General features: G+C 28.9%; 2 protein-coding genes across 2 annotated transcripts; one reads left to right on the forward strand and one right to left on the reverse strand.

Moving 5' to 3' along the window:
* Positions 1–2,480: 2,480 nt before the first annotated feature.
* On the reverse strand, positions 2,481–6,635 carry LOC107913466 (cytochrome P450 CYP736A12). The gene is made up of 2 exons (XM_016842060.2): positions 5,861–6,635; positions 2,481–3,515 (listed from the first exon to the last, which is right to left on the reverse strand). The coding sequence occupies exons 1-2, from the start codon at positions 6,632–6,634 to the stop codon at positions 2,682–2,684; spliced, it is 1,608 nt and encodes a 535-aa protein (XP_016697549.1). The 5' UTR covers position 6,635; the 3' UTR covers positions 2,481–2,681.
* Positions 6,636–22,555: 15,920 nt separating this feature from the next.
* LOC107913467 (laccase-17) lies at positions 22,556–25,172 on the forward strand. Its single transcript, XM_016842061.2, has 6 exons — positions 22,556–22,811; positions 22,888–23,039; positions 23,167–23,411; positions 23,503–23,631; positions 23,736–24,698; positions 24,789–25,172. The coding sequence occupies exons 1-6, from the start codon at positions 22,701–22,703 to the stop codon at positions 24,917–24,919; spliced, it is 1,731 nt and encodes a 576-aa protein (XP_016697550.2). The 5' UTR covers positions 22,556–22,700; the 3' UTR covers positions 24,920–25,172.
* Positions 25,173–26,632: the final 1,460 nt, after the last annotated feature.

Below are 26,632 nucleotides of genomic sequence, written 5' to 3' on the forward strand. Positions count from 1 at the left end.
TCTGCATATAGAGATGCTCTTAAGAGTTTCATAGAAGGATATCAAGAGGGTATCCAGCAGATCATGGAGAAAGAGGAAGATTTTTCTAAAGCACAGCAAGAAGGCAATACTGATACAACTTGACGGCTAATAAGTGCATAATCGAATATGCATGTGAGTACTTCTCCAGCATACCTATTGTAGATACAAGTTTGGAGATTTGGTGGAGCTAGGTTGGCATGAAATCACAAGAATGATACATGTCCTGAGAATTTTCCTGTATTGAGAAAGTGACTTTTAGAAACTACAAGTATAATGGAAATCTCCATTGACAATGGTGATGCTCTTTCCTTCTGTCACAATTTAAATGAAATGAGAATGTGAAGTGTAACATTATATTGTTTGTTATATGTAACAAAGTATCGATTAAAATTATTACTTAACTCATAAATTAACATTTAAATTATATCATTAATTCTATTTTAGTGTCTAATTTTTTTTAATCACAAGCTATTTATTACTTTTAATACTTTTTTTTATTGTAGAATAATTAAATTATTTGTTTCACTAATGATATTTTAGCACATTAAATATGTATTGCAATTTAAAAATAATAAGGTAAGTTTTATATTATTTTTATAATATTATATATTATGATTTTTTAATTCATATAATAATTATTTTATTAAGAATGTTATTAAATTATATAATATTTTATTAAATTGTATTTAATAATTATTATATTAAAAAATGATTAAATCATTTATTTTTATTTTATTAAAATATATTTAACAATAATTTTATTAAAATTTAATAATAATAACAATAATTATCTATCTAAAAAAAATTAAAGCATTTTCAATGGTTGTTTTGGTTGCTTATTACAATGCTTTTTTTTGTCTTGGCAGCCCTTTTTTTATTCATCTTGTGGATGCTATTAAAATGTTTTATTGATCAGAGTGATGAGGGGCGGATCTGGGTAGAATCACATTTTAGGGAAAACCGATGATTTTATTTCGTAATCTTTTCAATGTAAATACCAGCTCCTACCATACACTCATTTGTTGTCTTATTCATGTACAGTTTCTCTTTTCTTCCCCTTTTTTTTTGGTGGTTGAATTAAATATGAGAACTATGGGAAACTGAATAGAATATTTAAGGATATCAAGTTATTTCATTAACGCATTACTTTAACCTAGGGATAGATTGCAAAACCTCTGCACATTCAATCATGTCCTTCTAGCGAAAAAATATTTTAGTATTCCAATCTTATAGTGAATGATTTCTAGAGAAAAATATTGTATTATCTCATTAACGATTTCTAGAGAAAAAAATATTGTAGTATTCCAATCTTGAAAATTATTCGAGGAACATTCCCAGAAACATATGAATATTATGTTTAAATGTGAAATATAATTCTCAAGTTATTTATTACTTCTTATATTTTATTTTTTATTGTAGAATAATCAAATTATTTGTTTCACTAATGATATCTTCGCATATTATGTAGTGCAGTTTAAAAATAATAAAGTAGATTATATATTATTTTTATAGTATTATATATTATGATTTTTTAATTCATATAATAATAATTATATTAAGAATTTTATTAAATTATATTTAGTAATAATTATGGTAAAATATGATTAAATTATTTATTATTTTTATTAAATTATTTTTAATAATAATCTTATTAAAATTTAATAATAATAACAATAATCATCTACTTAAAAAAAATTCAATTAAGGGTATTCTGGTCATTTTAGTTTTTTTTCTTATTCTATTACAACATCATTCCATTCAACCAAACACAAGAATTCTATTACAGTTCTATTCTATTCCATCTAACCAAACAGTTGAATTACTTATTACAGTTCTATTCCATTACAGCTCTATTTCATTACAGCTCTATTCAATTACAGCTCTATTCCATTACAGTGAACCAAACGAACCCTTAGCTTTTTGAGTCAAGACTGCGACAAAGAAAATGTTTTTCCATTCGAATACAAAAGGTAGGATTAAAGAACTTTTGGTTTTTGGCTTTTATATTTGGAAGTGAAAAAATATCAAAATATCCTTATTTATATTAGCTATTTATATTTTAAAAGGTATATAAAAAATTATTTGAATATCATTTACATTTTATATATTATTATATTAAATATTTTGAATATTATTTATTATTATTTTAAATTATTAAAATATTTTTATAACTTGTACAAATAATTTGTATTTCATGTATCATAATATTAATTATTTAAATATATATCATATAATTTAACTAATTTTTCACTTTTGACTATCATATTTAAAAAGAATATTTAATCCATCAAACCTAATTTTTTTGTAGTAATAGAGAACACTAAAAATTAACAAATTACACTTTTTCATAGTACTTTTCTACCAAACTTTTCAAAACTATTTTGGTTTTATTTCCAATTGCTTTTCAAAAGTATCTTTTATGACCATAAATAATGCTAAACAAAGAAATTCTAAAAGTATTTTTGAAAAACACTTTTTAACCACAATAATGAATAGAAAACTAACCCTAAGTTGATGAAAGGGTAACATAACAACCTATAACCAAGCCCAAATGAGAACCTTCGGCTGAAGAACTCACCTTAAAATAATGGGACTGTGATAATTACCTTTATTTTTTCGATAATTGATATGTATCTTAATGTACCCTTACTTAACACACTTTAACCAACTAAACGGTAAGTTGGGTTTGCAAGCAAATGATTAGCCCTTGGCAACGTCAGCCCAAACTTTTCAGTCATATCAAGTTCATCAGGTAACATCCCATCAGGCAACTCCCAATCAAAGCAATGAACTAATTGAGCTATAATTAGACTCATGGTGGTCAACCCCAACTGCATTCCAGGACATCCTCTACGGCCACTCCCAAACGGGATGAGTTGGAAATCATGTCCTCGAACGTCTATGTTGCTATCCTTGAACCTTTCTGGAAAGAACTCTTCAGCATTGTTTGACCATACTTTATGGTCTCGCCCGATGGACCAAACATTCACTAAAATCCGCGACTTCTTTGGAATGAAATATCCATCAATGGTGATATCTTCTGTCGACTCACGTGGAATTAGTAAGGGCGCCACTGGATGCAACCTTAAACTCTCTTTCATGACCATATCTAAGTAAGCAAGCTTCGGTAGGTCCGACTCTTCTACCATTCTATGCCTTCCAACAGTTCTTTCCAGTTCTTGTTGGAGAGCAGCCATGACTGAAGGGTGCCTTAGAAGCTCTGCAAGTGTCCACTCAATGGCTGTAGTTGTGGTGTCAAATGAAGCTGCCACCATGTCCACCATTATGGCCTTGATGTTTTCTCTACCAATGATGTACCGCTGCTCTTCATCGTTAGGGTTCATGGGTGTATCCAACAATGAAACCATTACATGAAAGAAATCTTTGTAAGGTTTTTGTTCCTTGGCGTTAGTCCCTTGTAAATGTTCATCAATCATTTTGTCAAAAATTGCGTGAAGCCCATTGCTTGTCCTCTTAAGCCTTCTTCTATATCCCTGCAGTGAAACGATAGATGGAATCTGTAATATATTATTTTATTCTTCATTACTGTCAAGTCTTTGTGAAAATGCTAGATTTATTTGGTCAATCAAATATTTTAATTTTTTTTAATTCCAACCAGATAATTTCTTAAGTAAGGTAACGATATTACCAACATGTCACAATTTGAGGTTGAACAAGTATTTTAATCTTTTAAAAACTTATAAAATCAAATTATTCAAACATAATTAAACTCTTAAAACACTTCTTTATAACTAGTCTAAACTGATTGATTGAACCAGCAGTTGAATAGGTTTTTTTTTTATAATTTTTAAACAATTTATTTAATCGAAATGATTTTAATTTGAAAAATCATAAGAACTGATGTGATGCAAAACAACTAAAAGCATAAAACTTGAATTTTTTATTTTAGAAAAAAGAAAGGGGTTGGAGTAGACTTGATCATGGATCGAGTTATTCATCTAGGCTCGAAGGTTCGTCCGAAATTTAGGAGGGTTTAGGCAAAATATTAAGTTCGAAAAATGAGCTTGGAAAAAAATTAGGCTCGTTTAAAATATGGGTTGGGTTCTAGCTTTGAACATTCAAGGCTTGAGCCCGGTCCAACCCATTTATACTTTATATTATGTAAGTTAGAACACATTAAAAAAAAAACCTGTAGTAAATATATAATACTACTCTAATGTAAATATTAAAATAATATTAATATGATTATATAACAAATTTCAATAAATAAAAATATATAAAATTATTCAATATTAAAATAATATAATATAAATATTTTTAAATAAATTAAAATAATATGGATGAGCCTAAAATGTGCTTGGGTTAATTTTTTTTATAAATTTGAGCGGGTTTGAATAAAATTTTAGGCTCATATTTTGGATCAGACCGAACTTGGACAAATATAAAATATATTATTATCATACTTAAAGACCGACTCATAAACACCTCTAGGTTGAATATTTTTGAAGCTTGAAGCTGGATGGAGTAATATATTAAATATTTATTAAATTTATAATTATTTTATTTAAAATGTATTAAATGGATAATATACTTAATATATCTATGCAACTGAATTTTATGTCACTCCCAATTTGTAAGCCATAACTAGGTAGTTCTTTTAATTATCTAATTATAAAAATAATTTTTTATAAATATTATTTACTCTCTTAATAACCTTTCACTTTTTAAATATAATATTATTTTATTAAAATATTATGAAAGTTATTATTTATCAAAATATATAATAAGGATCTCAACTTATAAAAAGAGTTATTCCATGGATATGTCCTAACACATTATTTATAGTTCCTAATCAATTATATAAAATTTAACTTACAAATTGGTACTTAAATTATACTGATTTTTTTTATCTTGGGACTTAAACTTTTTTTAGTCACATGTGATACCTAAACATCATTTTTTTTTCAAGTTAGTACCTTTATTAAGTAAATCGTTAGTCAAACCGTTAAATCTATTTAAGAAAGAAGCTTAACCTATAAATTGATACTTAAACTATACATTTTTTCCAGTTTGACACCTAAACATTTTTCTAGTTACAAGTGATACCTAAACTACCAGGGTGAAGCCAGAAATGAAATTTTAAATTTTAATAGTCTATATTTTTATAATTTTTAAATGATTAAATTAAATTTTTATATATTTAAGAGGGCAAGTGTAATTTTACCTTTACTAAATTAAAATTTTAAAAATTTCTAAAAGACTTAAATAATAATTTTCCATTTTAGAGGTGTTGGCCCCAGCTATTGTCTTCATGGTAGACTTTTTTTTTTTTAATTTAGAAGGGTGTGGCTTGATACATTGGGTAGTATCCACTTAAAAATATATATATTTCTTTTTTCTCTCATCATGTATACCTGTGAAAATATGAATATTTTAAAAAGATATACACTGATTCCGCTAGACACGGCACCAATAATTTTTTTAAAGAAAAAACATAATTATTGGTTTATGATTGGTTGAAAAAGTTGTGATATTGCCGATATGTCATATAACCCCGGTTTGTAAGGTAACAAACAAGTCATTTTTATAAATAAATTTTCTCAACCCATTTTTGTAATTAATTAAAATTTTATATTATTTTTATAAAAAAATCTACATCTTATACAATTTTCCTAATTTATTTATTTTTATATTATTTTGATAAAAACCAAGATGGTGCAAGTAATAACAAGATAAATTGTGAAAAGGAAAATCATATAAAATAGGATAAAATGAGAAAAGAATAAAAACCAAGATGGAGCAAGTAATAACAAGATAAATTGTGAAAAGGAAAATCATATAAAATAGGATAAAATGAGAAAAGGAAAAGGATATTTACCTGAAGGTCAAGTGGAGCAAGAAAAGGTAGATAATCTGATAGATTGAAAATCCCAGCCAAGAGCATGGTCTCGTCAACTAGCGGTTTAAATTGGAATTTATCATCCATGGACTGCCCGAAAATCACTTTACACATCATTACTTCCATAACCTTACCTAACTTCCGGCTAAGGTCCACCGTCTCACCCGCCGTCACTGCCTTCCTCACCGATTTAACCAATGACACCACCTCTTCCTTCCTAACCGGGGCAAAACATTCGATTTTTGAGGCACTAAGGAAGTGCAAAGTGCACCATTTCCGTACAGTTCGCCAATAGGAACCGTAGGGGGCAAAAGCCAAGCCCTTGCCACTGTAGGTCAAGTAGTCGGTAGATTGGAGGTTAGGCCTGGAAGCAAAAGCAAGGTCATGGACCTTGAGGAACAGTTCAGCGGCTTCAGGTGATGATACCACAATCGTCGGTACATAGCCTAGCTTTATTGACATTATGGGTCCATATTTTTTGCCAAGATGGTGAAGGGTTTGGTGAGGAAGTTTCCCTATCATATGGAGGTTACCAATAATGGGAAGAGGAGCAGGACCGGGTGGAGGTTTCCGGCCATTTTTGTGGTTTCGTGGGCGGAAGAAATAGACAAAGGAACAAAGAGGTACAAGGAGTACCAAGAGAATGGCTAACGTTGAATAATACATTTGGGATGGGAAAGGAGAGGCAGCCGATTGACAATTGACAATTGACAACCCCACCTTAAATAAGAAAGGAACAAATATGAGTTCCATGTTGGCGGACAAGTAATACTGTAATTACAAATAAATAACCAAATATGAACCATATTTTTCTCAATCAAAAGAAAAAAAACATGAGCCACAAGTGGGGAAAGAAGTAAAGAGTAGATTTTTACATTAGATTTATTTCCAATGATGTCCATGCCTTAACTTATATATTTTTTGACACAATGTATAGAAGATAATGTGTTTCAGTGCGCTCAAATTCATATACTCTTGTATTGACAACAATACACATACTAATCTATAGTTTCTTTCCAATCCATAAATAAGAAGATAATGTGTTTCAGTGCACTCAACCTCATATACTCTTGTATTGACAACAATACACATACTAATCAAACTAATACTCAATCAACTATGTTAACTTATATATTGATTGAGATTGATGTCTAATCTATTTAAAAAAATATCGATTTGACATTCATATGACAGCTTAATATTTATATTTATGATTTTTTTATAACTAACCCAAATAAATTGATTATTTACAAAATTGATTTAGGTGCAAAATCTTATACAAAAATGATTTGTTTTTTTACATTACATGTTGATGTCGGCCATCCATCACCCCTTAATGATTGCTCGATCTATAAAAAATAAATTTTTTGTGCGTTCACGGCACCGGTATGTATTTTTTTTTCAAATACACTTAAAAAATACAGACATTCCAGGATTTAAAAAAAAAATATTTTAATAGGTGTGGACATTCTCGTTGCTGACACCGGTTGAAATTAAAAAAATAATTTTTTATTTTTTTAGTGTCAACATTCTCTTTGCTAATGTGGTTTTTGAATTTTTTTTGCCAGCGTGCTTTGGTTGCCAGGATAGGTGAAAAGAAGAGAGGAAGAGAAGAAGATAAGGCAGCTTGAGCAAGAACAATATAGACATGGAAAATATAACAATTAATGATAACAATAACCAAATTAATTAATTGTAAAATAAATAAGAAGCTGTGGAGTTATACCTCGTATTTTTCAGTTTTTCTTCTCTAAATTAAACTCTATTTTTTAATTTTTCACTTAAAACTCCGATTAGTGTATATTATTTTAATATTATTTGACCTATGAATTTAGCTATAAATATGTCCTTTTCCACTTTAAGAAAATAATTCATTACACATTTAGGTATTAACTGTTACAAGCTTTCGGAAAATTTTGTGTTTACATTTTGAGAGTTCTTATTTTGGGTTTCAGGATTTAGTTTTATCCCTATCTTTTGTACTCTTCATTTTTGCCATTTTAGTGAAATTATCTTTACTCGTGATTTTTTATCTTCTTCGGAAGAATTTTTTCACGTAAAATATTTGCATTCGATCTTTTCAATTTCCTTGTTATTTTATTTGTTCGTTGCTTAATCCGGTTTTTCTCCAACAAAAAGCCAACATGATCAAATGAAAGGACAAATAGTTAACAAAAAGAGATAGTAAAATAATTATTTGTTCGTTGCACTATAAAAACATGTCATCTTGGTACAAAATTTTACACTCGGGATATTTTCGTACATAAACAATTTATTTAGGTCAATTACTGAAAAACCCCTATACTCATCCTTGCTGAAGAATTTTTTTAAAATAAATTTATATTATCAACACTTCAAGAAAAGAAGTTTAAAAACAAAAATTGTTGAAAAACCCCTATACTCATCCTTACTATTGGATTAAAAATTGTTAGCAATATCAACACGAGAGACTCGGGTTGAGCTTGTTTATTTAGATTACTTGTGTGGCGTATTTAGAAAAATAGAAACCTCTTTATTTTCTAAGATATTTCTATGAATTTGAATGATATTATTAGGATTCTATACAGCTGAGCTAATCAATTTATCTCAATAAGTAGAGCTATGTCGAAAATGGCATCTAAATCTTTGTGTGCACTGTTAGTCCCAAGTATGTGTTTTTATCTCAATACGGATGGTGCTGTTCAAACAAACATTGGGTTATCTGCTGTAGGAGGTGTGATTTGGGATGAAATTGGGAAGTGGACATTAGGATATAATAGGTTCTTGGGGAAGTGTTATGTCTTTGTTATCGAATTGCGGGAAATCTTTGATAGTTTGCTCTTACTTTATTTTATGAAGACGAGTGATTTATGCGGTACACTCCTATAGAGAATAATTAGATAGCAGATACATTAAATAAAATGACTTTTGTAAATGAAGAAGAGTTATGTTTATTTAACGTTCGTATTTGAAGATTCAAGAAATTTTAGAAGATGATAGAATAAGGGGTATTTTAACCCCGAGTACTCCTATATAAATCTTTTGGTATTTTTGTCTGTTTTCTACACAAAAAAAAATGTTAGCGATATAAATATATTTATAAAATTCACATTTATAATACGTAAAATATGAATAAATAATTATCATAAATTTAAATTTTATGTTTTTAGTAACACTCAATTTAAAATTACTTATTGTTAATTAATTAAAATAATAGAAAATAGAAAGCCCAAGAAAAATGTGGACAAATTTTAGTTGATAACAATTTCCCTCCTTGCTTTCACCATCGGGAAATAATCAACTCTCACAGTCCGATAAAGACTCCAACCGACCAAACCTAACCAAACCAAACCCAACCACAAAAGAAGTAATTACTATCTAAAAGTACAGCTCAGGTAATAGTAGATATTAAATCCTCAAGGAACACATGATTCATGAACGGGAAGCCTCAAATTATCATTTTATTTTCGATATTTCGAAAATATTTTATTGGTTTTTTTATAAAATTAACTCAAAAATTTTAATTATTATATAGATTACTCATTTTTTTATTAAACAGGTAAATAACCTAAAATCTACAGTGAAAGTTGGTAGAGTCAAAAGAGTTTGACGCCACCAACATGTCATGTCAGTAATCGAGATAAAAAATTAATTTTTTAGTTGAGCCATGTAGAATGACGCTATCTAAATAAATATCAGAGAAATACTACAATTTTTTGAAAAAAATAAGGGTTTAAAAAAAATTTATTCTTCTGGTGGAGCCAAATAAATTGGCACCACCAATTTCCAAAGCTATTTGCGTCATCCTTTTTGCAATGTGATTTTTTTAAAGTTTTTTAAAATTTTAAATATATTAAAAAATATTAAATATAATCAATTTTAAAATTTTAATACATTTAATATATTTTTAAAAATATATTAAAATTTTAAATATATTAAAATTTTAATATTCTTAATATATATTTTTAATAGGTGAAGAAAAAAAAGATTTTTTTAATATATTTAAGATTTTAAAAAATTTTAAAAAAATTAAATATATTAAAATTTTAAATATATTAAAAAATGTTAAGTATAACCAAATTTAAAAATTTAATATATTCAATATATTTTTTAATAGGTAAAAAAAGATTTTTAATATATTTAAAATTTTAAAAAATTAAATATATTAAAATTTTAAATATATTAAAAATATGTGAAGTATACCAATTTTAAAAATTTAATATATTTAATATATTTTTTAATAGATAAAGGTAAAAAAGATTTTTTTAATATATTTAAAATTTCCAAAAAATTTAAAGAAAAAAAACCTCATTGCAAAGAGGGATGACACAAACAGCTTTGGAATATAGCGGCGCCAATTTATTTGACTCCACCATAAAAAAAAAGAATTTTTTTAAACCCCCATTTTTTTTAGAAATTATAGTGTTTCCCTAATATTTATACAGGTAGCGTCATACTACATGGCTCTACAAAAAAATAATTTTTTTATTTCGATTGCTGACGTGGCATATTAGTGGCGCTAAACTCGTTGGCTCCAATTGTAGATTTTAGGTCATTTATATGTTTAATAAAAAAAATGGGTCATTTACATAATTAATTAAATTTTTTGGGTTAATTTTATAAAAAAGTCTATTTTATTCAACATTAAAATAATTTTAATAATTTGATCACTATTTCTATGATCCAACGATTGATATGATATCATAAGTTCATTGTGATTCTAGGAGTTTAAATGACTACTTTTATATATTTTTAGCTTTTTATTATGTTTTTTTAATAATTTTTATATTATTTATAAATTTTTATAAGTTTTTATAAAAATTCAAATATATTTTATTACTTTTATAATTTTATATTTTTTTATAATATTTATAAGTTTTTTTATGATTTTTTATAATTATTATAAGTTTATATCAATTTCAATATTTTTTAAATTGTTAATGATATTTTTCTTATTTTTAATGATATTTTTTTATATTTTTATATGTTTTTATAAAATTTTAAATATTTTAAATATGTTTTATTCATTTTATATTTTTTTTTATAATTTATTAGATTTTTTAAATATTTAAGTTATTTTTATAATATTTATAAGTTTCTATAAATTTTAATATTTTTATTATTTAATAATTTAATAATTTTAATGATTTTTAATAAAATTTTTATGATTTTTAATAGTTTTTATGAGAAAATATTAGATTAAATAAAAAATTGTCACATGTTATTATCTGATTGATTCGTCATGTCACATCTCAAAAATTGAGTTAGTAGAAATTTGGTTAATGAACTGAGTGTGGTCACGCCCAATTTTTTTTTAGATAACCTTAGTACATTTGTCAATATATAAGTATCAAGCATAGTGATTGAATAGTGGTGGAGGTGTCATTGATGATCTGAGTTTGAATCCCTTCTCTCTCATTAATTTCCATTTGGTGTAATTTTGCTTTAAACCTTAGTAAAAGTCACACCATATTTTTAAAACAATTGTTGTAGGAATGTGAATAAGGAAATAAGTTGATTTAGTGGTTCGGAGCTTAAATAAATTCCTAAATGTCTTAGGTTTAAGTATTCACACTCTCAAATTTCTCCTTATTTGATCCTTTTTTGTTTTTTTATCTCATTAACATGCCTATTTTCTTCACCTTTACCTTGTGTGATGTACATTGAACTTGGACAAGGTGAATTACACATTTTGTTTTTCATCTTTTATTTTTTCTCTCCATATTGGAGCCCCTCTCTTTTGTTCCTTCCCTCTCTTCATTTTTTCTTTTGTTTTAGCCACCAACCACCACCTTTACTTTTTTTCTTCTCCTCTCCTTCACCACCCTTTGCCAACGAAACCCTACTATCACCACCACCACCACTAGACCTCCTTTTTGTCACTACTCCACCTATTCATTTTGCTCCAACGTCACCCCTTGCACCACCACCTTGCATCATCGGGGATAAAACCTTCTTTTTCTCTCATTTTCTCTATTTTCCCTTTTAATTTTCTCCTTCTCCTCTCTAGTGTCGCAACACTCTTCTTTCCCTCCTCTCTAGTCGAGTTCTCGTCAGACTACTGTCGTCGTCATTGTCGTTGCTGCGGCTCCACTGGCTTTGGTTATTCTTTCTCTTTTCTTCATCATTTTTCGATCTCCATCACTCCTATAGTAATAAAAAAATCCTATATCCCTATTTTAAGTAGTTTACTTTTTTTAAAATATTATACTTAATGACTCACTTTTACAAGTGACTATTTTTCTCTAGACTTGGTTTCCTCTCCGATTCGAAACCCCAGTGATCCATCAACCCTTTCAATCCAACCAATATAGAGTAAGTATAGTGGTTGAATGAAAACCACTATTCCTTCCCTAATTTTTACCTTAGGCCGAATGTGTATAAAAGATCATGGTGTATTTTCCTTCAAGTATTAACATCGTGCTCTACATTTGATTAATGGCCAATCGATACCATCCCGAGAAACCCCTAACGTTGGCAACGAGATCACAATTTTCAATTGATTAATTATAAGAGTAACCTATCGATTAGATCTAAGTGTGGGAGCTCTGAGAGTGGTGATTGGCTTTGGATCTACTATCATGCGTGGGTTTAATCTAAATAAAATTAGATATACATTAACTCTAGTATTTAAATAAATATTGTTATTTGTATTGTGTTTTATATAGATACTTAAAGTATTCCAAAAAAGGAGATTAAACCCATCGATGTGTATTATACAAATTAAGTGACCCCAACCAATTAGTTTATGAAAAGTATGTTGTGTGGTTATGATTTTTATTGTTTGAAAAGTATGTTATTCTCATTCTTATGTTATGTGATATATTGACATAATTCATTTTACATGAAAAATAAACTGTGATATTTTGAGATATTGGAATAATACATGAATCACATGTTAAACATGCCCTACATGATATTATGTGTTAAAGAAATTCGATTTGTATGTTTCAACATGCCCAATGAGATAAGTGAAAGCTTGAAACCAGAAAAATATGTATATATATGTTCATTGTGGCCTTATCACATGCATTGGGTAGAACATTGCAAGGAGGAATAATTGGTGGCTTCGCCCATAACCTATATGGCAACTTGTCTGCAAAATTGGTGGTTTATCCACAACCTACATGATAGCTTGTCTGTGAATATTGGTTGCTTCGTCCACAACCTACATGATAGCTTGTTTGTCAATTTGTTGGTTTATCCACAACCTACATGGTAGTTTACTTACAAATATTGGTGGCTTCAACCACATATATTGGAGTGATTGGATGGATGAGTTCTTAGGAACTCTTTTTGGAGTGTAGCAGTGATCGGGAGGATGTTTTATAAAAATTTGAATTATTGTTTTATAAAAATTGTATTGCCATGATCATGTGCATAAAATTGATTATGTTGTATGATAAGTATGTGCTTATGGTTATTCAACTTCTTATAAGACTCACACTGGGCTTTAAAAGCTCACCCATTTAGTTTCATAATCTTTCAGGTGATTCATGGACGTAGGGTTTGGATTCAACATTCGGAGGAGCTTATCAGATGGAACTTTAATAAATGGATTATAAACTATTTGAGATGTCATTTTAGACTTTGGACATAGAACTTTTTATTAGGTTGTTCCTTTACTTTATAACTCTAAATTGCCATGCATGCATGGTTAATGGATTTACAAGTATTTTGAATTATTGAGTTTATTTAAATTAATTATAATTTTTACTTGATTTTAAATAAACTTTGTGATTTTTCTAAATATTTTTAAAAGTGTGTTGCGAAAGATTTTTACCAAAATCAATTTTAAGAAATAATTAAAAATATTACAAATTCTTAATTTAATGATTTAAGACGAGACTTCGATATAAAAATGATACTTTTCAAATACTTGGTATTTAAATTTTGTTAAGTGTTTTTCAAATACTAAATTACTCGGTATTTATATTTTAAAGTTTTCGTAAAAACAACTGAAACCTAATTATATCTAACAAGAAAATGTTTTCAAAGTTGTAATGTGACTTCCGAGATTCGGTCATAACGTCTAGGCCAGGTTTGAGATGTTGCACGTCAATTTATTTTAACTATTAACGTGATCAACCACTGATTTCATTAATAGAGAGACTTAATTAATTATTTTTGTTAACAATAAAAGCTCAATTAGGTGTGAGTTTAATACAAAGCTTACTTGATTTTTCACATTTTTGTAATTTTTTCTTGGCATAAAAACTTTATTTAAGAGTATATGTAATAAAAGCACCATCTATCCCATCAAAATGAACAAAAGTAAAAGAAGTCCAATTCTAAAGCTTGAGCGTTGCAGTATCCAACTTAAAAAATGTTCTTTTTAAAAGAAAAAATCTCCAAAAAAAAAGCCTTTAGGCCAGTATTTTTTGTTAATTTTTTCGTCTTCTAATAAAATATCTAGTCCATTATTATCAACAAAAAGTAATAATTAAGCTTTTGTCGTTAGTTAAAATAATCAATTAAACCCTTTCGTTAACAGAATTTATGGTTGACTACGTTGATTGTAAAAAATAAATTGATAAATGAATCAAATGATGACATATGATAATTTATGATTTAATATGATATTTTCTCATAAAATAAAAGAAATTATAAAAAATTATAAAATTATTAAAATATATAAAAAATATAATTAAATTGATAGAAAGTTATAAAAATTATAAAAAATAATAAATATTATAAAAATCAAATTAATTCTAATAAATTGTAAAAAAAATTATAAATTTAACAAAACATATTTAAAATCTTATAAAAGCGTATAAAAATTCTTTAAAATCTTATAAAAAGTTCAATAAAAAATATTAAAATTGATATGAACTTATAAAAATAATCATAAAACTTGAATTGAATCAAATTAGTAGATTGGACTGGTTAAACAAAATTGACAAAGGTACTAGTCCAGAGAAAGCCATTACACCAATTGACTTAAAAACTTGATGTTTGAATCGTTTTTACTTTTTTAATATTTTTTATTTTTTAATGTTTTATTTAATTGAAATGGACGGACTGATTGAACTAGTCAAACCGAAAAACAAGTGGACTAACTAGTTCGTCTAGTAGTCTTGCTCTGAAAACTTTGGTTAGAGTATTCATACTAATGGCCCCTTTGGATGGGTGTTTACCTCCAGTGCAGTGCATTTAGCTTTCTTTTTGTGTCACGCTATAGTATCACTACAATATCTAATCTCATCGCGACCGTTGTTTTTACACTAACTATAACACCTCTAACCCGTATTTGTCACTGGAACGAGATTACGAAGCATTACCGAAATTTACAGATCAATTAAACAGATATTTCACCTCATACAATATTCATATCAGAAATCAATTAATAAGTCCCTTATATGAACCCTCGAGGTCCAAAATATACATTAGAAACAAGTCAAGACTAAACTGAGTACTCGGAGAATTTTTTGCAAAATTTCAAAATTTTTCCAAGGTGCAGGGAACACACGCCCGTATGGTCAGGCCATGTGGCTCACACGGCCAATAAACACGCCTGTGTGGTCAAGCCATGTGGCTTACACGGCCAATAAACACGCCTGTGTTTCAAGTCGTGTGAGCATTTAAAATAGGGCACACAGCAGTGTCCCAAACCGTGTTCGTACCCGTGTAACTCTCTGACTTGGATCACATGTGGCTTGGTCGTGTGTAGATGTAGGGGTCACATTGCCAAAGCACACGCCCGTGTGCCAGGCTGTGTGAAAAATATTGAGCATTCTATTTTGAATTTTTAAAATGCAGGATACACATGGCAAGACCACACGCCTATGCGCTAGGCCGTGTGTTACACACGGCTGAGACACACACCCATGTCTTTGCCCGTGTGGACGAAAATAGGCCATTTCCAAGGCCACTTACCCAAATTGTCTTTTACCTACATCAACACTTTAACACATTTACAAGGCAATACCAATCATTCAAATCAAGCTAAAACCAAGTTTAATACATGTTATAACATCCCATATGTCTAAGTATTCAATTTCCCTTAATTGATCCAATTCAGATACATGCATATATTACCAATTATACTAACTAAAATCAATTAATTATGAGCCTATATAATCTTCATCATAAAACCAATTCAAAGACTCATCAAACACATTATGACCATATATAACCACATCAAAATATGTCCATCACAAGCCATTCCAATGGCTAGCTACAACCAAACATTTACATTGCCATCATTGGTCATGTTTAGCCTATACATACCATTATAACTATTTTTTTTGTCATATATATACCGAAAAGTCTGAGGGATAGTGTGATATAGTTCTGACCAGCTTCCAACCTTTACGAGCTTCCAAGTACTATAAAGCAGAAGAAATAAAATAGAGTAAGCATTTTATGCTTAGTAAGTTCATATAACAGAAAATTAATTAACTTACCATCCATTTACATTTAAAGTAAACATGCAAAATTCATCTAAAGAAATTTGGCAATTTGCCTAAGCACATATAACCTTAAAAAACATATTAGCCATGTACTTCATATGAATATCAAGAACCAAAGATTAGTTTATCATGTAACAATTTTCATATACATATGTTTTCCACATCATATAACATATACATTTCCATAATAATTCATCTCAAGTTCAGATTATCCCATGTCGGAACGTTGCCCGTTGAATTTATTTGAAATATCGATGGATACATAGGTAGTACACTTGAAATGTACAAAATTGTAATCCGTCAATTCACTCATACAAACACATAAACAGGAAGCTTATGTGAGCCATATAAAGGGAAGCTTATCTGGGTTGTATAACGGAAAGCTCATAAGAGCCATATTCAGAAAACTCATGCGAGCTAATAACGGGTAACTCCGAAGAGCCATTAATCAAGAAGCTCTGGAGAGCCATTAATCAGGAAGCTTACAAAGAGCCTTTAATCGGGAAGCTCACAAAGAGCCATATATCGGGACGTTCATAAGAGCTGCAGTGTGTCCACAACATATGCAAGATCACAACCGATTGGGATGCTCCGAAGAGTTACTAACGGGAAGCTCGTTAAAACCGTGTAATGAGAAGCTCGAAAGGGCTAATAACGAGACGCTCTTTCGAGCTGTGATGTGCCTGCAACGTATGCAGGACCACGACCAATTCGGGAACCCTATATCAATCGAATCTCATTTATCCAAATAGGACTTAATATTAATCGGACATTGTTAGATATGTGATCAATTTTATATGTATGATAATTTCAAAATTCACATATACAACATTCAATTCAAACATATAAATATACACAATTTAGTTACATGAACTTACTTTGACAAGTATTCGTATACGCAAAATCTACTAATTCAACACTTTTTCTTTTCCACGATCTAACTTCGTATTTGAGTTATCCGGATCTATACGAATGAATTTAATATCAATTTAATATAATTCATATTCAATTCAATCCAATTCATATTTTAAAAAAATTACCATTTTGCCCCTATACTTTTAATTAATTCTGATTTCGTCCCTAGGTTCGGAAAATAAAATTCATGCAATTTAATCCTTATTCCAAGCCTGGCCAATTTTTACATGTAACAATAACAACCCATATATTTCAAAAAATTCAAAATTTTTCCATGAATTTTACATTTTTACAATTTAGTCATTAAATCACAATTTCATAAAAATTCACTTTACAAAAGTTGTTTATCTATCAACAACCTTTCATTTTCTACCATAAAACTTCATAATTCATGCATATTCATCCATGGAAAAATCGTAGTACTTTGATAACTTTACAAATTAATCCCCGAGATACCTAAATTAGGCTATTACAATCTCAGAAACATAAAAATCATTAAAAATGGAACTTGAATACTAATTGAGCCAAATAAGCTTGCTACCTTCAAGCTCTTCTAACTAGGGTTTTCATGTAAAATAATTTGGGAAGGATGATAATATGATGATATTTTCATTATTTTATTACTTATCATCTTTAATTATTTTTAGTTTCCAATTTAATCCTTTTCTTTATTTAATTTTCTATGGATGAATCATCATACTTATCTACTAACTCCTCTTAATGGTCTATTTTCCATATAAGGACCTCAAATTTTGAATTCCATAGCTATTTGATACTTATAGCTACTAAAACTCAACTTTTGCATTTTATACAATTTGGTCCTTTCCATTTAATTAGACATGTAATCGGTAAAATTTTCTTAACAAAATTTAAATACGACATTCCTATCATACGGTAAATCATAAAATAATATTAAAATAAATTTTCTTTAGAACTCGGATTTGTGGTCTCGAAACCATAGTTTCAATTTCATTGAAAACGGGCAGTTACACTAACCGTAGGTAAACGCATTGTCCATCTAAAGGGGCCCTAAGATATTCTAATGATTGGATAATGAAATTTTGGTTTGATAGTATCTAACTATACCAAAAATACTTTATATCATACAACACTTAGCAAAAAAAAAATCACTTTCAATATCCAAACTACTGTACTGTACTTAAAAAATTGGAGATAAAAGTTTTAAAAATAAAAACAATAATTTATCAATAAAAAGGAGAGGATCCCACAATTATCGTCTTAGTTTTGAAATATTGAGAACATTTTATTTAACATGAAAATGACCCTAACGATCTGATGACTATTCTCATTATCCGATGATTGGTGTGATGTCATGTGCTCATTATGATTTTAGAGGTTTAAATGACTTTTTTATTTTTAATGTTTTTATGATCTTTATAAATTTTTTAGTAATTTGGATAATATCTTATAATTTATTAGAATTTATTATATTATTTATATGTTTTAATGAATTTTTATAAGTTTTTATAAAATTTTAAATATATTTTTTAATATTTTTAATTTTCAATAGTTTTGATGATTTATTATATATTTATAATTTTTTACAATACTTATAATTTTTTATTATTTTATTATAATTTTTATAAGTTTATACCAATTCCAATATTTTTTAATTTTCAATAGTTTTAATGATTTTTTTATAAGTTATTAAGAATTTGTATATGTTTTTAAAAAATTTAAAATATTTTGATTTATTTATAAATTTATTAGATTTTTATATTTTTATAATATATATGAGTTATTATTTTTTATAATTTTAATATTTAATGATTTGTTTATATTTTTTTTATTTTTATAATTTTTAATAATTTTTATAATTTTTTATGATTTTTAATGTAAAAATATTAGATTAAAACTAAAGCTGTCACATATTATAATCTGCTTAGTTCTTTAATTTAATTTAATGGTCAACAAAGTCAACAACAAATTCCGTTAATTGAGGGGCTTAATTGATAATTTTTGTTAACAACAAAATCTCAATTGACTACGAATTCAATATAAGAGTTATTTTTTTTTTGTATTTTCTTAAAGGATTTTTCTATATATAATCCTTTATTTAAAAATATATGTAGTAATTGTACTATTGCCATCAGTTATATGTAATAATTGCACTATCTATCCCGTCAGAATTCCAATACCAAAGCTTGAGTGTCTCACTATCTCACTTAAAAAACGTTAAAAAAAACTTATATACGAAAAAGGCCAAAAAAAAGCAAAAAAAAATAAGTTTCTATATTAAATTTGCACTAAATTCATTTTTTATGTAAATTAAAATAATTAATTAAACTCCTCTGTAAATGGAATTCATAGTTGATCATGTTGATAGTTAAAATAAATTAACGGACCAATTAGATGGTGACATATAATAACTTTTGCTTTAATTTAATATTTGCTCATAAAAATATTAAAAAATATTAAAATTATATAAACTTATAAATTTTTAAAAAGTTATTGAAAAAGCTTAAAAAATTATAGAATATAATAAATATAATAAATTCTAATAAAATTTATAAAATTAATAAAACATGTTAAAATATAAATTTTATAATAATGTATAAAAATTCTTAAAAAAACATATAAAAATCATAAAAATATAAAAAAATATTTAAAATTATTAAAATCAATATAAACATATAGAAATTATAAAAAATCATAAAAAACTTGAATCGAATCGAATCAACCGGTTGAATCAGTTAGATTGAAATAACAATAGTATAGGTCTAGAGAAATCCATTAGATCGGTTGACCTAGGAATCTAGGCTTTTTTTATTTTAAAAAAATATTTTTTATTGTTTTATTTGACTGAACTGGACGGACGGTCGAATTAGTCAAATCGACGAACTGATGGCTTGATCGATTCAACCACTAGTTTGGTTCTAAAAACCTTGGTCAGAATTTTTCATACTGACATATACTAATAGTTGGATAATGAAATTTTGGTTTGATAATATCTAATTGTACTAAAAATACTTTATATCATCCAATACTTACCAAAAAATTTTCCACAACTTGATTCTAGCAACATTTAGGATCTCCACTAGCTACTTTAAGTGGTAGACTCTTATATTAATTGAAGATTTAAAACTGTTGCTGCAATATAAGATAGGTGCTTGGAAGGAACGATAGGGTAGTGGGCACTTCTCTGGCACCAAATTGTAAATGGTAAACAAACAGAACACACATGTAGTTTGGTTTTTTTACTTTTATGGAGCCTAGTTCAGTGAGAAATATCAACTCTCTTTAACAATTACAATAAGTAATTCTAACCTATCACACATCCTGTGACAATTTTCCTCACATTTGCACCTTGAAGATCAATACGATCAGCATTAAGTCCACCCTTGTGAACTCAGCAAGTAAAACCACAACACAAATGGTTTTACTATCAAATAGCATCCTAAGAAAAGTTCCTTAATCGAACAAATTTAAAGCTCTCAATTCATAGATAAAGTGGAAATATGAAAATTTAGGGATAGGGTAAAAGCACATAATATTTGAGTTACCTATAGCAGAAACTCGACTCAGCACTTGATATAATGTCAAGTTTTGATTGATTCAATGAGACAAAATACATCATCAACATGCGACTGCTAAAACTATAAAATAATAAATAGTATATCGTGCTAAGAAAAAAGTGCTAGATACCGGTAATGGTAAGAGGAAGGATGAGTAATATACTCTTAGAAGACCCATAACATAAATGTGTTAGAGTGTTATAATTATGGGAACACTCTTAGGATCTACCTATGTGAGTGTGAAGCGTAGCCGCTTCTAAGAGCTTTAGGGCTTGACCTTAATAGCACTCATGAAAAGAGGTTACAAACACATGACCATAATAATGTCCATGAATAATCTGCACTGACTGCTGTTGTAACCATTGTGTGAGATGTGTTCGGTTAATCAAATGGAATAATCGGTTCAAAACATAATCTATTATGAAATTTTGATTAACTTTAACATGTCTTCACTAAGTAAATGTTCAATTGTATAACACTTTCACTTATGCAAATTGATTACCAAGATTATCAAAATCTAAAATATTTAAAAAATGGAAAGAGATTGTTGAAACATATTCAAAATACTTATAATGTTTCAATAATTATAATTGAAAAGTTAACTCATTAATTCCTATAAATAGGAGTGGAAACACATGTAACTCATGCGTTTTGAAGTTTTTAATCCTTTATATTATGTTATTTTTATATATTATGTAATTTAGAACACATTAAAAAAATAAACCTATACTAAATATATAATACTACTTTAATATAAATATTAAAATGATGTTAAGATGACTATATAAAAACTTTCAAAAAAATAAAATAAAATAAAAATTAAAAAAAATTAAAAAATAGTATGAGCTAGCCTAAAATGGGTTTGAGTTATTTTTTTATAAATATGAATAAGTTTAGAAAAAATTTTAGACCCAATATTTCAAATCGAGCTAGACTTGAACAAACATAAAAAAAAAAATATAATAACATGTTTAAACACGCCAGGACCCAACCCTTCAATACCTCTATATGCATCAAGCCTCCTAAACACCTCCACAATGATCATAACCGTCACAACCAACTCCCCTCATTTATTTATTAGCTCTTTTAAAATATATCTAACAAATCCTCCGTTTCTTTAAATATGACCCATAAAACTTAAAAGACATACTTGAAGCTTGCATGATCTTGCTTTAATCTTTGCCTTTTGTTTTTTGGGAGAAAGAGAGTGGTTGGCATCTAAAAGTCCAATTCAGAATTTGACACAATTAAACAGTTTGATATTACATTCCCAATATTTGAATCAAGCCAATCTTCAGTTTATATATATACCCTTTAAAGAGAAGCTTAATTTTTGTAGCTGTTGGTCTGTTTTTGCTTGTAGAACAGTTGCTTCCATGGGGGTTTCCTCCTTGTTCCTCCATGACCTGTTTCTTCATTAAAATTTAAAAGGATATTGCATGAGATCTAACTTTGAAATGACTGCTTGATGTAAACTCTGAAATTTGCTTTACTACTAATATATGGTAGGTAAATGTCAGTGTCATGTTTGGGGCTAATGATATATGATACTATCAAATGTTACAGAATTGCTTCGTTGGTTCCAAGTTTCACCCATGAAGATAATGTGAGTTTTGTGCTATTAACATAGAAATAAGTTCAGAATCACGTCCATTATGGGACATAGAATAGCATTCATGTAATATAGATTTCATTGTTTAAATATAAAGCTTTGACTTATCTTTGACGCCACTCTAAAGTTGCTCTAACAACTGGGTCTGCATCATACTGAAGTCTAAAATGAAGCTATGGGTTTCTTTATATATATATATTAAACAGAGATAGTTTCCATCATCTAATTAAAAAAAAAAGTACACACCAAACACCCCTTTGCCTTTCACTATATATACACTCTTTTGTATTCTTCAATGAATACATACTCAAGGAGTAGTTCATAAGTTCACTCAAACGGAAGAGAAATCAGACCAAGAAAAAGAAATGGGAGTTTTTCTTCTTTCATCACCAGCATTTCTGGTTTTCTTCTCATTTTTCACTTTCTGTCTACTTGTTGACCCCGTACTTGGGATCACCAGGCACTACAAGTTTGATGTATGTATTAATTTGATAGGATTATCAACCAAATATATGTTTGATTGTGACTAGGTGTACCTTACCCATTTTGTAGGTCAAGCTGCATAATGTAACACGTTTGTGTCATACAAGGAGCATTGTTTCGGTGAATGGACAATTTCCAGGGCCTCGCATTGTAGCAAGGGAGGGTGATCAGCTTCTCATCAAAGTGGTCAACCATGTGCCTAACAATGTTTCTATCCACTGGTATTGAAGTTTACTTTGAAAATGACATTATGCAGATATTACATTTACATGCTGAATAAATTATCTATGCTTCATGAGGGAAGGTCTAAAGTAACATGCTAGATATGGTGATGTCTTTTCGAAACAGGCATGGCATTCGACAGCTTCAAAGCGGTTGGGCGGATGGGCCTGCATATGTGACTCAGTGTCCCATACAAACTGGCCAAAGCTACGTTTACAACTTCACCATTATAGGCCAAAGAGGGACTCTCTTCTGGCATGCCCATATATCATGGCTAAGAGCCACTCTTTATGGTCCCATTATCATTCTTCCCAAGCGTGGCATACCTTACCCTTTTGCTAAGCCTTACAAGGAAGTTCCCATTGTCTTCGGTAATGAAATCATAATGAACCGATTCATTAAGATTCTACATTTATTTTGCTAACTCAAATTGACATGAACCCCTTTATGATAAAATTGCAGGAGAGTGGTTCAATGCAGATCCTGAGGCTGTTATTAGCCAGGCACTCCAGACTGGTGGGGGTCCAAATGTCTCTGATGCTTATACCATCAATGGTCTCCCTGGACCACTTTATAACTGCTCAGCCAAAGGTAATAAATAGCTAAAATTTTGTCTTAAGCTTTAGACATACACATACATGCACACATACATTATAGAGCTATGGGATTCGCTTGTGGACTAACAACTTTGACAGATACATTCAAGCTGAAGGTGAAGCCTGGAAAAACTTACCTTCTTCGTTTAGTCAATGCGGCACTCAATGATGAGCTCTTCTTCAGCATAGCAAATCACACACTAACTGTTGTTGATGTTGATGCCGTTTATGTTAAACCATTTGAGACTGAAACACTTCTCATCACCCCTGGTCAAACCACAAATGTGATCCTTAAGACTAAACCAAGCTATCCAAATGCCACTTTCTTCATGACTGCTAGACCATATGTGACAGGCCAAGGAACATTCGATAATTCAACTGTTGCCGGTATTTTAGAATACGAGTCATCACCCAATAGCCTTCATTCGAGCATAATGTTGCCCTTGTTTAAACCAATTCTACCTGCTTTGAATGACACTTCCTTTGCTACAAAATTCGCAAGTAAACTCCGTAGCTTGGCCAGTGCACAATATCCTGCCAATGTGCCTCAGAAGGTTGATAAGCATTTTTTCTTCACTGTTGGTCTTGGAACCAGCCCATGCCAGCATAACCAAACCTGCCAAGGACCTAATGGAACCAAGTTCGCAGCTTCAGTGAATAATGTATCGTTTGCAATGCCGACTACAGCATTACTCCAGGCTCATTTCTTCGGCCAATCTAACGGAGTTTACACCCCTGATTTTCCTAGCAGTCCTATAACTCCATTTAACTATATAGGCTCACCACCTAGCAATACTATGGTAAGCAACGGAACAAAGGTAGTAGTGCTTCCTTTTAATACTTCCGTGGAGCTAGTTATGCAGGACACGAACATTCTTGGAGCTGAAAGCCACCCTCTTCATCTACATGGCTTCAATTTCTTTATTATCGGCCGAGGTTTTGGAAACTTTGATCCAAATAAGGACCCCGCAAAGTTCAATCTGATTGACCCTGTTGAAAGGAACACTGTTGGCGTGCCATCAGGAGGTTGGGTTGCAATTCGTTTTCTAGCCGACAATCCAGGTAAGTGACATGTTAAACACCAATTAGATTCATCAAATGCTTGCTTTGAGTTGATGATGACCATTGACAACAAGAACCACATGCATGCAGGGGTATGGTTCATGCATTGCCATCTAGAAGTGCACACCAGCTGGGGCTTGAAGATGGCTTGGATTGTCTTGGATGGTGAACTTCCTACTCAGAAATTGTTGCCTCCACCAGCAGATCTTCCTAAATGTTGATCGATATGACACTTCTTGTGTTCATTTTGGCCAAAAACCTGCCTGAACTTTTTTTTTTTAATTTCAGCCATTTTGATTTGGTGACTTTTTTTTTTTTTTTTTGCTTTTGTTTCTGTTTTTGGCATTGGCCTATCAATGGTCCAAATTTGTTTTCTTGATTCTTGCGAAGTTAGGACAGTCAGCAAGCAATTTATTTTGTAACAGGATCTGCAAATTGTCAATACAAAGAAATCTCAATAATTTATTGGCATCCTTTTGTTCATTCAATCCTAGCCTCTGAAGCATATCTGTACAATTTGCAACTCCGCCGCACTAAATTTATTCCTTTATTTTCGTTAAAATACCATTTCCCTGACTGATCAGCTCAACCTGAATCATACCAACTTAAATCTAATATATTCTTGGATAATTGGATTATCTTTCTAATCGTTGGAACATTTTGATTTTCAAAATATATATAGTGTTTCAATAGTTGCAAATGAATAGTTATAAGTTAGCAAAAGTTATATCACTTAATTACTAAACAAAAGTTGTCACTATTTATAGTGATTAGTTATGTCTCTTAGGCTTCGTTTGTTTGACTGAAAATAGTTTCCGGAAAATAATTTCTGGAAAATGACTTACTGTTCTAGAAAAAGAGTTAATATTTTTTGGTATTTGGATGAATATGTGCAAAATATTTGCTGTTGTTTGATAGATTTCCTGAAAATATTTTATAAAAATTGTTTTCAATAAAACAAACATACATTTGAGATTTTATTATATTTTTATTGTTTAATTGAGTTTATTTCCTAAAGCTTATTTATATTTTAATTAATCATGTTTTAGTTTTAATTGATCTTAATTTACTTAATTAAACTTAATTGTTAATTTCATACATTAAGAAATATAAATTTACGTTTAATTAAGTTGAAAGTGGTAAATATTTATTTTGAATATTATTTGGATGAGTAAGTCGAAAAATGATTTAATTTGATAAAAATTGAAGGACCAAATTGTAAAATTTGTAGAATTTTGAAATCTAAAGGTTTGAGTAGTGAAATCTGAAACAATGATGTAGTAACTAAATTATATGGTCATGAAATATGAAAATTTGGAAAGTTGAGCATAAAATAGTAAAGTTTGAAATTATAGGGGTTAAATTGTAAAGATTTCAAAACTTGAGTTTTAGGACTAATTTACATTATTTGAGAATTTACAATTTTGAAAAATAGAATATGAAATTTTAACTGTTCAAAAATCAAGGACTAATTTTTTGGAAATTTTGACAATTTTAGTTGTAAGGACTAAATTATAAAATCTAGAAATTTTAGAAAAGGGATTGTTTTGCAAAATTGTACAAAACGAGGTTTAGGACTAAATTGTAAAATAAGAAAATCTACTTTTGAGGAATTAAATTGTAGTCTAGTAAAAATTTTGATTTCAAGGAGTAAATCATAAAAAATATAAAATTAGAATATAAGAGACTGAGCTTCCCCTTCGTTGCTCTGAAAGCTTCCCCTTTTTGTTTTTTCGAAAGTGAAGACAATGAACAAAGCCTTATCAGTTTAGAAAATGTCTTACAGAAAAAGAAATTGGTAAAGACATTTTCGTTAAAAAAGTTTTGGTGTTACCCTTTTCAAGGAAAATGATTTCGTTTGGTAATTCATTTTCCATCAAACAAACACCGTAAAACAATGAAAATGTTTTACGGAAAATATTTTACATGCAAAT

The sequence above is a fragment of the Gossypium hirsutum genome, chromosome A13 (assembly GCF_007990345.1).
Source record: "Gossypium hirsutum isolate 1008001.06 chromosome A13, Gossypium_hirsutum_v2.1, whole genome shotgun sequence".
Classification (NCBI taxonomy): Eukaryota; Viridiplantae; Streptophyta; class Magnoliopsida; order Malvales; family Malvaceae; genus Gossypium; species Gossypium hirsutum.

What these genes read in the sequence shown, in the direction of transcription:
- LOC107913466 (XM_016842060.2), bottom strand. Translation starts at nt 6,634, where the DNA reads ATGGAACTCATATTTGTTCCTTTCTTATTTAAGGTGGGGTTGTCAATT. An exon ending in TTGCTCCACTTGACCTTCAG is followed by an intron (nt 3,516 to 5,860) that starts GTAAATATCCTT and finishes GTTTCACTGCAG; the next exon opens with GGATATAGAAGAAGGCTTAA.
- LOC107913467 (XM_016842061.2), top strand. Translation starts at nt 22,701, where the DNA reads ATGGGAGTTTTTCTTCTTTCATCACCAGCATTTCTGGTTTTCTTCTCA. An exon ending in TTATAACTGCTCAGCCAAAG is followed by an intron (nt 23,632 to 23,735) that starts GTAATAAATAGC and finishes CAACTTTGACAG; the next exon opens with ATACATTCAAGCTGAAGGTG. An exon ending in TTTTCTAGCCGACAATCCAG is followed by an intron (nt 24,699 to 24,788) that starts GTAAGTGACATG and finishes ACATGCATGCAG; the next exon opens with GGGTATGGTTCATGCATTGC.